General features: G+C 48.2%; 1 protein-coding gene across 1 annotated transcript; it reads left to right on the top strand.

Moving 5' to 3' along the window:
* The first annotated feature begins 1,010 nt into the window (after positions 1-1,010).
* On the top strand, positions 1,011-14,662 carry gatc (glutamyl-tRNA amidotransferase subunit C). Its single transcript, XM_078421076.1, has 5 exons — positions 1,011-1,739; positions 5,766-5,816; positions 6,978-7,138; positions 10,915-11,018; positions 13,865-14,662. Exons 1-5 carry the CDS (start codon positions 1,596-1,598, stop codon positions 13,918-13,920), a joined length of 516 nt encoding a protein of 171 aa, XP_078277202.1. The 5' UTR covers positions 1,011-1,595; the 3' UTR covers positions 13,921-14,662.
* The last annotated feature ends 24 nt before the right edge of the window (positions 14,663-14,686 follow it).

The following is a 14,686-nucleotide window of genomic DNA, read 5'->3' as shown; positions in this document are numbered from 1 at the left end:
GAGGCTGGGGGGGAGGAGAGGGTGCTGCACCAATGCAGGAGAGGTTTGGTCTAATGATCCTATAAGCCTGTATTAATTCACCCTATTAGTCCCCTGGGCTACAGGGATAAAACCCCCAGTTTTTTTCGTATGTCAAGTCCTGCAATCCCAGCAACATCCTGTGATTTTTTTTTCTGAACCTGTTCCATCTTATTGACATCTTTCCTACAGCTTGGAGACCAGAACTGCATACAATAAATTCTCCACGTGTAGTCTCACCAACATCACATACAGTTTTAATGTGATAATGCAACTCTTGTACTCAAAGCCATGACCAATGAAGGCAAGTGTGCCAAATGACTTCTTAACCATCCTTTCTACCTGCGCTGCCACTTTCAGTGAACTGTGTACTTGTACCCCAGGGCCCTGCCATTTATTGTGTCGATTAGGTATGGGTCTGCTCTGCTAGTTGTAGATTAGGATATGTGGGGTTATTGATCCATTCTGATGATTATAGATTAGGGTCTGTGGTTATTGATCCGGTCTTGTAGTTATTGATTAGGGTTTGGTTTCAGAGGCTATTCATCTGGTGGTAGTTACAGATGAGGGTCAGAAGGGTTATTGATCCACAGCTGGTTATTGATTAGGGTCTGTGGAATTATTGATCCAGTCTTCTGGTTATAGATTAGGGTCTGAAGTTATTGATCCGGCCTGGTTTAAGAAACAATTAAAGACAGGTACATGGATAGGACAGGTTTGGAGAGAAATGGACCACAGGCAGGTGGGACTACTGTAGCTGGAACATGTTGGCCAGTGTGGGCAAGTTGGGCTGAAGGGTCTGTTTCCACACTGTATCATTCTATGGTAGTTACAGATTGGGGTCAGTGGGATTATTGATCCCGGTTTATTGGTTATAAATTAGGTCTGTAGAGTTATTGATCCAGTCTTTTGGCAAAAGGTAAGAGTCTCTGGGGTTATTGATCCAGTCAGGTGGTTATAAATTAAGGCAGGTGGGGTTATTGATCCAGTTTGCTGGTGGGGTTATTGAACAATAGGTTAAATTCTGCGGGATTATTTAATCCAGAGCACCGGCTAGAGATCTAGAGTTTGTGGGGGGTTATTTGATCAGTCTGGTGGTCACTGAGTGACTGGAAACCATCCCCGGCCGGGGCTACGGGCGGCGAGCGGCGGAGACCCCGGGTTCAAAGCGATTCCTCCCCGGGGGCGGTGCCGGTCCCCGGGCCTACCCTCCCTCCCTCACTCGGTGCCGGTCCCCGGGCCTACCCTCCCTCCCTCACTCGGTGCCGGTCCCCGGGCCTACCCTCCCTCCCTCACTCGGTGCCGGTCCCCGGGCCTACCCTCCCTCCCTCACTCGGTGCCGGTCCCCGGGCCTACCCTCCCTCCCTCACTCGGTGCCGGTCCCCGGGCCTACCCTCCCTCCCTCTCTCGGAGCCCGGGCCTGCCCTCCCTCCCTCTCTCGGTGCCCGGGCCTGCCCTCCCTCCCTCACTCGGTGCCGGTCCCCGGGCCTACCCTCCCTCCCTCTCTCGGTGCCGGTCCCCAGGCCTGTCCCTCTTGGTGCCGGTCCCCGGGCCTGTCCCCTCTCTGGGAGCCGGGGATGTGGGCCCTCAGCCGGTCCGTGCCGCCCTCGGCCTGGTTCGGGCCTCTCGGAGCGGCGAGTCGCCGGGCCGCCGGAGGAGGAGCGCGGCCGCCCGGCAGCGAGGAGGCGGAGGGGTCGGTGCCTGGACGGAGGCGGAGTAAGGTAGGGGCCGGGGCCGGGGCCGGGGATGGAGCCCGTCCCGGGGGGTGGAGCGGGGAGGGTCACACACACACACCTCCATGTTGGGCCGTCTCCTGACCTGGGGTCCACTCTAGAGTCTGAGGAGGCGAGTGTGGGGCACAGACCCCGCTACTGGAGATGGTGGGTGGGTGGGTGGTGAAGAGTTGTGGGTGTCTGTGGGTGGTCGTGAAGGTGGTGGGTGGCAGAGGGGGCGGTGGGTGATTGGGGGGCGGTGGGTGATTGGGGGGCGGTGGGTGATTGGGGGGCAGTGGGTGGTTATGGGGGCGGTGGGTGATTGGGGGGCGGTGGGTGATTGGGGGGCAGTGGGTGATTGTGGAGGAGGTGGGTGATTGTGGAGGAGGTGGGTGGCAGTGGGGGGCGGTGGGTAATTGGGGGGCGGTGGGTAGCGGTGGGTGATTGGGGGGCGGTGGGTGATTGTGGAGGAGGTGGGTGGCAGTGGGTGGCGGTGGGTGATTGGGGGGCGGTGGGTGGCTGTGGAGGCAGTGGGTGACGGTGGTGGGCGCTTGGTGTGGAGATGATGAGTGGATGGTTCAGGAGATGGTGGGTTGAGGAGGTGATGAGGAGAGAGGGAGGTGGTGAGCGCTTGGTTTGGAGATGGAGGGTGGTTGATGAGGTGGCGGATGGCTGTTGACGCTTGGTTTGGAGATGGTCGACGCTTGGTTTGGAGATGGTGGGGGCTTGGTTTCAAGATGGTGGGTGGTTGATGAGGTGTGGGGGAGATGGCAGATGGTTGTGGAGGCGGTGGGCGCTTGGTGTGGAGATGATGAGTGGATGGTTCAGGAGCTGGTGGGTTCAGGAGGTGATGAGGAGAGAGGGAGATGGTGGGCGCTTGGTTTAGAGATGGTGGGCGTTTGGTTTGGAGATGGTGGGTGGGTGGTGAAGGGTGGGGGAGATGGCAGATGGTTGTGGAGGCGGTGGGTGCTTGGTTTGGAGATAGCAGGCGCTTGGTTTTGAGATGGTGGGTGGATGATGGAAGCCTGAGGAGATGTTGGGTGGTTGGGAAGGTGATGAGTGGTTGTGGAGGTGGATGTTGGGTGAATGGTCAGGTGGTGATGGTGATTGGGATTGGGGAGGTTAAAGAGTTGGTGAGGTGGTGGCCGGTTGGTGTGGAGTTGGTGGACAGTTGGGGTGATGATGAGGGCTTTGGGAGGTGGTGATGACTGGGGAGGTGATGCGAACTTGGTGGATGGTTGATCAGGGGATGGTAAGGGGTTGGGGAAGCGGTGGGCTGTTGAGGTGGTGGGTGGTTGGAGAGTTGGTGGTTGGAGTCAAGATGGTGAGCAAGTGGTTGATTGGCAGATGCTGGGGGTGTGATTGGGGAGTAGTTGAGATGGTGGGTGGATGGTGAGGAGGTGGTGGGTATTTGTTCTGAGGTTGTGGGTGGCTGTGGTGATGGCGGACGATGAGGAGGTGGTGGGTAGTTGAGGAGGTGGTGGGTGGGTGGTGGGTGGGTGGTGAGGGGGTGGTGGTGAGGGAGTGGTGTGTGGTTGGGGAGTGAGCATGCTCATTTATCTGGTCATGCATGGCTTCTGGGTACCTCCAATGACTGGCCACTGGGTTCCAATACCACCCCAAATGCCCCTTTGCACTTTGAGTGGGGATGGGCCTGGGATCCTCAGGAGTCCACAAGGATGTTGAAATTCTCCAAAGAGGCTTTGAATACACCCTTGGATCATTCTTTTGTGATCTCTTCCCATTGATAGAACTCATAGTAGAAGAACTGCTTTGAGCTTCGGACATTGGGTACATTCAATGTATGCAACCCATCACAAAACCGACTGAGTTATGTGAGTCTGAATGCTGTCTGTGTAACTTGGGAGAGATTCTGATATAGATTAGCTTATCCTGCTGGTAGTTTTGGAAAATATTGCGGAGATCGCATTGATGTAGCCTTGCCGGTGTTTTGAGGTGCCTGGTATTGATTACCCGTTTCAGAAGAATGAAGAAGAGGAGCGGAGTAGATTATGAGGGCTGTCCGAGGTTTGGGCTCTTGGTCTTCAAATACAAATTTTCCTCTATTGGCAAAGTCTGAGCTGGAGCAATGAAGTTGAGACGGGCAAAGTTTAAAGGAAATGTGCGGGACAAGTTTTTTTACACAGAGTGCCTGAGACATGCTGCCAGAGTTGGTGGTGGAGCCAGATACGATGGTAGCATTTAAGAGAGACATGGGTGGGATATGCGGAGAATGGTGGGATATGGTGGGGATATGGATTGTATGCAAGCAGATCGTCAAAGTCGGCCATTCCTCTCGGATGGTTTGGTGAATGAGCCATTAATATCTTGGAACGTGACCTCTGGAGATGTGCCTGCACTGTCTCCAGCACGCTACAGTGAAAGTTACTGGGGCTGAGACAAACCTGGTTCCAGACTGGAGGCGACGTAGGTTGAACACTCACTCAATAGTCCTGCAGATGGGTTCCTGTCCAGTGAGATGCTTTTTGGAGGTGAAATGGAGCATTGTGGCTGGGAATGCACTGGAATAATGACACAGCCTCGCTTGAAGTCAGTCTGCACTGAGATTGGATCTCACCAAAAACTGCAGATGCTGCAAAACACAAAGTGCTGGAGGAACCTAGCAGGTCGTTCCCTCTACAGATGTTGTCCAACCCGCTGAGTTACTCCAGCACTTTGTGTTTTACTCAGGGTGCCAGCATCTGCGTTTCCTGGTGTCTCCAGTCTTCGTGTGCCAGGTTTGTCGTGTCGTTTTACTCGGTTCCTGGACAACTGTGTTGCACCTCATCCAATCCACAAAATACTCAACGGCAGGAGTGAAAATGCTGTTGTCGGCCCCTTTCGTTAACTCCACTGGTGTTTCATTTAAATGTAATAAAAATTAACTGCAGATGTTAGTTTATACCAAAAGATAGACACAAAATGCTGGAGTAACTCAGCAGGAAGGAGCATCTTTAAAGAAAGTGGATGGGTGATGTTTCAAGTCGGGACCCTTCTTCAGATCGATTGTAGGGGGAAGGAACTGGAAGTAAGCAAAGAGTTCCTCTGCCACTACAATTAGTCTGAAGGGTCCCAACCCAAAACCTCGCCTGCCCATTTTCTCCAGAGATGCTGCCTGACCTGCTGAGTTACTCCAGCATTTTGTGTCCATCTTCGGTGTTTAATTTCCCTGATTGCTGCTGCCGCTTATATGCAGGCAGGTACTGGTAGCACCAAGGCACAGAAGGGCATGGGCCGAGGGGTGGTTAATGACGTTAGTGTGAGTGAGTGCTTGAGGGTCAGCCTGGACATGGTGGGCTTTTCTCTGCACTGCATTACGCTGTGTTTGAACCAAATGAGGAACAGCACCTCATTTCTCTTGGGTAGCTTACATCCCAGCAGTATGAATATTGAAGATAGACACAAAATACTGGAGTAACTCAGCGGGACAGGCAGCATCTCCGCAGAGAAGGAATGGGTGACGTTCCGGGTCGAGACCCTTCTCTAGAGATGCTGCCTGTCCTGCTGAGTAACTTCAGCATTTTGTGTCTATCCTCAATTTAAACCAGCATTCACAGTTCCTTCCCACACAGTATGAATATTGATTTCTCTAATTTCAAGTAACACTTGTATTCCCTCTCTCTGTCTCTGCACCACCCTAGTCGTCCTGCTTGTTTCACTTTGCGTATCCCTTTGTTATCACCTCGTCCACAGCCAACAATGGACCATTGTGGGCTCCTTGGTCATCGATGCTGGCTCTGATCTGTTCATACCTCTAGTTTCCCTCTTCCCTGACTCTCAGTCTGAAGATGGGTCTCGGCCCAAAACGTCACCTGTTCCTTTTCTCCAGAGATGCTGCCTGATCCGCTGAGTTACTCCAGCATTTTGTGCCCATCTTCAAACTATTGTTGGGTTCTACTGCTACACAAGGCAGAAGCACCTGGGGCCTATTTGCTGTCATACCTGTGGCAAGCAGCAAGGGCTAGTCAACCATTTAACTGCAAACGCTTGCAACTGATGTTCGGCTGTTTAGATCTGTACTCTTAATCTTTGCAGGTGCCCCAGAGTCCAACCTGGAAGCCCATTGAACACAGCCAGTCTCCAGAGGTAAGCAAGCAACTGTGAATTGACCAGTTGGATTTGACAATAGCTGACACCCATTAGTCTTGGCTCAGCTGTAGAATAGGCAGCTCTGTGCAGCGGAGGGCAGGAATTTCAGGGGGTAGAACCCATTACTGCATTTCCATGGCAGGGACAGGATTGCTACCACCAGGTTCTTGTTGATGAGGATGGAACTGACTGAATGATTGAAAGTGTATCCATTGTTTATTACACAGTGGTGCAGCTGGTAGAGCTGCTGCCTCACAGCGCCAGAGATCCGGGCTCGATCCTGACCTAGGCTGCTGTCCCAAAGACATGTGGGTTTGTAGGCAAATTGGCCTCTGTAAATTGCCCCAAGAGGATGAGAAATTGGGATAGCATAGAACTATTGTGAACGAGTGATCAATGGTCAGCGTGGACAAGGCGGGCCGTGCAGTATTTCTAAACTAAGCTAAATCACTGCCTTGTATACGGTCTCCACTGTCAGCTTGTTGATGCTGCCTGTCTGGACCAGCACATGAAGGCCACTTGTATAGGAAGGGATGGAAGACACCTGGTGATCGAACCAGTTGCTGCTGCATTCAGCAACTTTCACAGCAGCAGTACATAAGCACACTAATGGCGAAAGGGTTGCAAGCACATGGTGGGCTGAAGGGCCTGTTTCTGTGCTGTACGACTGTGGAACCAGTCACACTCCGCCTGCACTGTGCCAGCTCAATACATACCAATGATCAAACTAGGGTCAGTTTTCAACGTGCTACCAGGTCGGGAGTTGAATAGCTCGGTCAGTAGAGCATCAGATCTTTGGCACAGTGGCACAGCTGGTAGAACTGCTGCCTCACAGACCCCTGTTCGATCCTGACCTCGGGTGCTGCCTGTGTGGAGTTCGCACGTTCTCCCCGAGACCCCGTGGGTTTCCTCCGGGTGCTCCGATTTCCTCTCACATCCCCAAACTGCGGATTTGTAGATTTAATTGGCCTTTGTAAATTGTCCCTCGTGTGCAGGGAGTGGATGCGAAAGTGGGATAACGCAGAACCAGGGCAAACGGGTGATCGATGGTCAGTGTGAACTTGGTGGGCTGAAGGACATTTTTCATGCCGTATCTTTTTTTTAAAAATGCGGATGATGTACTAATGAGTTCTGTATCTTTACATGAAAAATCTGCAGGTATCTATGGAGATGATTGACCATCTAGAACGCCTGGCACTTGTAGATTTTCGGAATCAGGAGGGCGTGCAAAGACTGGCAAGTGCCATCCAGTTTGCCAATCAGCTGCATGGTGTTGACACAGATGGTGTGGAGCCCATGGATTCAGTGCTGGAGGACCGGTAATTTAGTTCATTTTATTATTATCACATGTACCAAGGTACAGTGGAAAGCTGTTTTTGTTGCATGCTACCCAGACTATTCAGGATAACCAACCTGATCTCCCGGTGGCTGAGCACTTCAACTCCCCCCTCCCACTCCCAGTCTGACCTTTCTGTCATGGGCTTCCTCCAGTGTCATAGTGAGGCCCACTGCAAATTGGAGGAACAGCACCTCATATTTCATTTGGGCAGCTTACAGCCCAGCGGTATGAACATTGACTTTAGATAGATCCTCTGTCCCTCTCTTCCCCTCCCCCTTCCCAGTTCTCCCACTGTCTTCCTGCCTCCACCTATATCCTTTCTTTGTCTCACCCCCCCCCCCCCCCCCCCGACATCAGTCTGAAGAAGGGTCTCGACCCGAAAAGTCACCCATTCCTTCTCTCCAGAGATGCTGCCTGACCCGCTGTTACTCCAGCATTTTGTGATAGCTTCTATTCATGATTACAATCAAGTTGTCCACAGTATACAGATACAGGATAAAGTGAATAACGTAGACAGTCAGAACCTTTTCCCCAGGATGCAGAATTCCCCTGTATTGGTGTAGCACCTAATACTAGAGGGCACAACTTTAAGTTGAGAAAGGCAAAGTTCCAAGGAAATGTGTGGGACAGGTTTTTTACACCGTGGTGAGTGCCTGGAAACAGAAAAGCCGGAAATCTCCAGGACCGGACAATGTTTCCCCCTCTACCCCCAAGCTCTGTGCCGAACAACTGGCACCGATCTACACAGACATTTTCAACCAGTCCCTGCAAACCTGCACTGTCCCTGCCTGCTTCAAGGTCTCCACTATTGTCCCTGTACCCAAAAAGACAAAGGTCACTGGTCTTAATGACTACAGGCCTGATGCACTTACCTCTGTAGTCATGAAGACCTTTGAAAGACTTGTACTGGCCCAGCTGAAAAACATCACAAACCCCCTGCTGGACCCCCTGCAGTTTGCATACAGGGCCAATAGATCGGTGGACGACGCAGTCAACCTAGGCCTGCACTTCATCCTCCAGCACCTAGACCACAAGGGGACCTATGCCAGGATGCTGTTTGTGGACTTTAGCTCTGCTTTTCACACCATTGTGCCAAAGCTACTACACTACAAACTCTCCCAGCTGACTGTGCCTGAACCCCTCTGTCAGTGGATCATCAACTTCCTGACGTACAGGAAGCAGCATGAGGCTGGGAAACCACATCTCGGACCCGCAGACCCTCAGCATAGGAGCACCGCAAGGCTGCGTACTCTCCCCTCTCCTTTACTCTCTCTACACCAACGACTGCACCTCCACAGACTCCTCTGTCAAGCTCCTCAAGTTTACAGATGACACTACCCTGATTGGACTGATCCAGGATGGGGAGGAATCTGCCTATAGAGGGGAAGTGACACAGCTGGCGTCCTGGTGCCATCGCAACAACCTGGAGCTCAATGCTCTCAAGACAGTGGAATTAATTGTAGACTTTCGAAGAGATCCCCCTCCCCTCCCCCCACTCACCATCAACAACACCATAGTCACATCCGTGGAGTCATTTAAGTTCCTTGGAACCATCATCTCCAGGGACCTTAAATGGGGGGCCACCATCGACTCCACAGTCAAAAAGGCCCAACAGAGGATGTACTTCCTGCAGCTGAGGAAACACAATCTGCCACAGGCAATGATGGTCCAATTTTATACTGTTATCATTGAGTCTGTCCTCACCTTCTCCATCATGATCTGGTTTGGTTCAGCCACCAAGCACGACATCCGGAGGCTGCAACGGATCGTTCGCACAGCTGAGAAGGTTGTTGGCTGCAACCTTATCCCCATTGACGAACTGTACACTGCAAGGGCCAGGAAGTGAGCGGGCAAGATCATCTCTGACCCCTCTCACACTGGCCACAAACTTTTTGAAGCACTTCTCTCTGGAAGGCAACTCCGGACTGTCAAAGCAGCCACAGCCAGACATAAAAACAGCTTTTCCCCACGAGTGATAGTTCTACTCAATAACCAAAGTCTGTAGTCTCTCTTTTTTGCTCTGGTTTATTTTCACCCACATGTTTAGACCGTAATGGTGTATCGTTATTGGTTTGATGTGTTTATGCTTTATTCTTAATTGTTAACTGTATGTTTGTGTTGTCATTTGTGAGCGGAGCACCAAGGCACATTCCTTGTATCTGCATACTTGGCCAATAAACTTATTCATTCATTGTCATTCAGTTTGGAGCCAGATATGACGTTAGCATTTATGAGACTTAAGGATGAACACGTGAATATCCAGGGAATGGAGGGATATGGATTGTGTGCAGGCAGATAAGAATTGGCCGGCCTCATGTTTGGCACAGGTGTGATGGGACGAAGGGCCTGTTCCTGTATTGTACTGCTCTATGTATCAGAAGGAACTGCAGATGCTGGTTTAAATCGAAGAAAGACACAAAATGTTGGAGTAACTCAGCGGGACAGGCAGCATCTCTGGAGAGAAGGAATGGGTGACGTTTCGGGTTGAGACCCTCCTTCAGACCAAGAAGGGTCTCGACACGAAACGTCACCCATTCCTTCTCTCCAGAGATGCTGCCTGTCCTGCTGAATCACTCCAGCATTTTGTGTCTGTATTGTTCTATGTTCTAATCTGTGGAGAGAGAAGCAGTTAATCTTTCATCTGTTGGATAGTGACATTGTTTTATTGTCTTGGAGATTTAGATTAGGTTACCAATTTAAGATGTCACCAATTTAGGAGGAACTTTTTCAGAGAGGATCATGCATCTTTGAAATGCTCTGCCCCAAAGAGCTGAGGAAACTGAGTCATGAAATGTATTCAAGACTAAAACAGATTTTAGGAGTATTGGGAAATGGAAGATAATGGGAAACAAGCAGATACAGGGAGCTAATACCAGAATCAGATCAGCCATGAAGCTAACGGTGGAGCAGGCTCAAGGACGATGTGATTCTACCTGCCACTACTGTAAAATCACTTTGTTACCTACTGGAGGATATTTTGGGATGGTCAATGTATCCATGCCTTCATAGATAACCCAACCCTGAAATGAAATGCCTCTACCGTAGTTGTCTTATCTTGGTGTCTACTAATGTATTTAATGCCCTCTGATCTTGGCTTGCAGTCTCCAAGGGAAAAGTGTATTTAAGAAAAGCACTGCTTAATTATTCTTGACATCATCAGTGGTTGCTTCAGTACTGTCCATCAGCTTCAGTACCTAAGACTACCTTTGAGTTTTTGCTCTTCTGGTTGCTCCCATGATACACGTTTGTGGTTATGAATGTAACGTGTTAATGTACGAATGTCGGCATGTTAACGTTAACAGTAATACCTCCCAGAGGCAAAACCTAATTTATAAGGTCAACACATTGAGTATTTGATAGTGACCTTGCTGTTGTTAACTTGCGGAATATGGAAACTGAGCCAACAAGAGGCGGCACAGTGGTTCAGCTGCTGCCTTACAGCGCCAGAGACTCGGGTTTGATCCTGACTACAGGTACTGTCTGTGCAGAGTTTGTACGTTCTCCTGTGTAGGTTTCCTCCGAGATCTTCAGTTTCATGCCACACTCCAAAGACGTACAGGTTTGAAGGTTAATTGGCTTGGTATAATTGTAAATTGTCCCTTGTGTGTGTACGGTAGTGTTAATGTACGAGGATCACTGGTCGGCACTGAGTGGGGTGGCCGAAGGTTGGCTCTGTATCTCTAAACCCAAAAAAAAGCTACAGAGACAGGTACTAGATGTTATATTACAAAAGCATTGCTCTATTTTCACCCACAGGCCTTTGTATTTGCGTGCAGATGAGGTTATGGATGGTTACTGTACAGAGGCGATCTTGAGCAATGCAAAGCACATTGAAGAGGAATACTTTGTGGCACCTCCAGGTAAACATTGCCATCTTGACCACTGGAAATGCCTGGTGATTTGGTAGTCATCCTTCCTGAATGTTTAGCTAGATTTTCAGCATGTTTCCTAGTTATCAAAATGACATGGTTTAGCTACCACACGCTCAATGATTAAAAACATTTACTACTGAATCGTCCCTGTTGCAGGTTTTACACTTAGTGTCATTTGCTACAGCTTCTGTTTGTTTTCTTAGATTCAAAAGATTTTGTAGAGTGTATACCAGACAAAATATGATTATGACTTCAGGTATTCACATATGGGTACTTGGAAGAAATTAAAGATCTAGAAGTTGAGATGGGAGTCATGGCTATTTTTATTTTCCTTCAACCCAGGATAATGCAACTTATAAGCACAACATTTTTACATTGTTTAAAAAGTTCAGATTTCTAAATTCCATTTTGTTTCCCCAGTCGTCACCCATGCATTTTAACTAATGATACATTGATGAGCCAAAACATTATGACCACCGACAGGTGAAATGAATAACTTGATTATCTTGTTACAGTGGCACCTGTCAAGGGGTGAGATGTAGTAGGCAGCAAGTGAAGTCAGTTCTTGAAGTTGATGTGTTGGATGCAGGAGTAAAGACCTGAGTGACTTTCACAAGGGCCAAATTGTTACAGCCAGACAACTGGGTCAGAGCATCTCTGAAACGTCAAAGCTTATAGGGTGCTCCCGGTCAGCAGTGGTACCTACCGATAGTGGTCCGAGGAGGGACAAACCAGCGACAGGATGTGGGGCGCCCAAGGCTCATTGATGGTGGTCATGGGAGGAATGTCACAATATACAGTGCATTGCACCCTGCTGCATATGGGACTGCGTAACCGCAGACCAGTCAGAGTGCCTATGATGATCCTTGTCCAGTCGAAAGTGCCTACATTGGGCACACAAACTGGACCTTGGAGCAATGGACGGTCGCCGAGCCCGATGAGTCCTGTATTCTTTTAGATCACGTGGATGGCTGTGTACATGTGTGCTATTTACCTGGGGAAGATGGCACCAGTATGCACTGTGGGAAGACGACAAGCCGTTTGAAGGAGTGTGATGCTCTGGGCAATGCTCTACTGGGAAACCCCGGGTCCATCCATTCATGTGGACGTCAATTTGACACCTGTCACCTAACTAAACATTGTTGCAAACTAGGTACACCCCTTCATGGTATTCCCTGGTGGCAGTGGCCTCTTTCAGGATAATGCGCCCTGCCACACAATATTGGGGAATGGTTTGAGGAATATGATGAAGTGTGCACGGTGTTGCCCTGGCCTCCAAATTCTCCAGATCTCAATCCGATTGGGCATCTGTGGGATGTGCTGGATCGACAAGTCCGATCCACGGCGGCTCCGCCTCACAACTTACAGGACTTGAAGGATCTGCTGCTAATGTTTTGTTGCCAGATACCACAGGACACCTTCAGGGGTCTTGTAGATTCCATGCCTCGGCAGGTCAGCGCTGTTTTGGCAGCACACGGAGGACCAACTGCATATTAGGCAGGTGGTCATAATGTTTTGGCTCATCAGTGTATACTTGACATCTTCCTGATCTTGTTTTCAAAGTCCTTAAAAGTTTGGAAACACACATACTGCTTAACTATTTTTGATATCATCCATACCTGCAGTTTTGTTACCTGTAGCATACATTTTACAAGGCACATATTTTGTGCAATCATCAGAAAGTATCCCTGCTTCTAACCTGGTGATGGAAGATCTTGAAGTAGCTGACAATGCTTAGAGCTAGGATGATGCTCCTGTTTATGAGACTGCACAACTTGGTTTTGTCTCTCCAAGATGAGGGGAAAACTGATGAGATATAGAAAATTGAGAGGTATTCATTGGGTAGATTGTAAAAAAAATTCCCATTGCAGAGGGGTCTAAGATAAGGGAGTAATGATTTAAGATGAGGAATAAGATGCTTAGAGGGGAGTTGAGGAATAATATTTTCATCCAGAAGGGTAATTGCAATCTGGCACTCAGTCAATTGACAGCTACATTTAAGCATCTGGATGAATATATAAATTAAGTCATAGTATGCTACAGACCAGATACTAATAAATTAGATTTATAACACGATTTATTCACAAAATGCTGGAGTAACTCAGCAGGTCAGGCAGCATCTCGGGAGAGAAGGAATGGCCTGACCTGCTGAGTTACTCCAGCATTTTGTGAATAAATCGATTTGTACCAGCATCTGCAGTTATTTTCTTATACAATTAGATTTATAAGCATGGCTACTAATGGTCAGCAAGGACATGCTGCACCAAAGGCCCTGTATTCTGTGATCATTTCCATTGACAAACTAATGTTAATACAAATTGATAAGAATTTGTTACCTTTTAACATGCAGGGATTCTTAATATTGAAACCATGACAGGGTGTTGTAGAATAGCTGGGCTCAGGTGAATAAAATTGCATTGTCATTGAGGTTGTCTATTGCTTCATAGCATTCACATTTCTTGTGAATCTATGAGCAGATCTGTAGTGTGGTTCTGTGCCATGAAGTCAAAATCAGCCAAGGAGTGGCCATTGTCCATTTCTCCAGATTGGATTGGAACACTAAAATCAGAGCAGCTTGTTTAATGGCCCATCAAATGGAAAGCACTTTTCATGGCTGAGATTTATCCCCATTCACAACAGGAAAGCCATAGGGCCCAAGGAACATAACTGAGCAGCTGATCAGGTTTTAAACGATTTAACAAGTATCCTTATCTGCTAAGAACCTAGAAGTAGTGAAAATGAAATTTTGAGCAATAAATATTTAGACCACTTTTTTTCCAGCATCTAATAAGATTGCATTTTGCACAATATAAATAAACATGTTTTAATTTCAGGAAATATTCCACTTCCACGGAAAGAGGAGAGAGATGCTCTTCAGCATTCCAAATGATAAACTTGAACAGACTGCTTTTGATCAGATATTGAGATCATAGAAAACACTGCTTCAGGGAGATCAGATCTGATCCACCGAAGAACCAAGTCAACAACATTTTCATTTGAACTTTATGTTGAAAGGCAATGCCATCATATATTAATCTATTCATGCACAATGTTTCTATTGTCAAAATTTTATTGTTAAATGTCACATAGGGTCTACTAAGACAAAAACAGAAAAGCATTGGGACCTTGGAAGCATTCTTGCCTGAGGCAGAAAGGTGTGGGGATGAATCCAGACCTGCATCTAGACTGATACCAGCATGATACTGAAGGAGTATCTATTTTTGAGATCCAAAAAAGGTGTTCCAGGGTGAAATGAAAGATGCCATGGCAGTTTTGATGAGTCATCCCCAGAACTGCAGATAAACTTCATTGAGTGTTATGAAAATGTTCAAGAACACTTGTCAGTCATAATTTAAAATCTAATCCAAAAGACAACATTGCTCTTTGCTCGCCCGCTCCTATCACTGAAATGCCAGTTTGGAGACTTGCATCAACTGGCCACGGGGTGGTGCTGCCATCTTCTAAACAGACAAGCATCTACACCATCTCCAATACCCTCCATAACCTGAATTCAGAAAGCCTATTCCGCGTTGAAATGAACTTTCAACATAATTGAAGTCAATTACTGTTAACTTATTTTCAGTTTGTTTGGTATTGTTAATACTATATCTGAATAGTTGTATTTGAGGATTAAAGGCTCATAAATAAACACACCA

Source organism: Rhinoraja longicauda, chromosome 25 (assembly GCF_053455715.1).
Source record: "Rhinoraja longicauda isolate Sanriku21f chromosome 25, sRhiLon1.1, whole genome shotgun sequence".
Classification (NCBI taxonomy): domain Eukaryota; kingdom Metazoa; phylum Chordata; class Chondrichthyes; order Rajiformes; family Arhynchobatidae; genus Rhinoraja; species Rhinoraja longicauda.
Note: the sequence above shows the minus strand (reverse complement) of the source record. Positions and strands in the feature narration are given on the sequence as shown.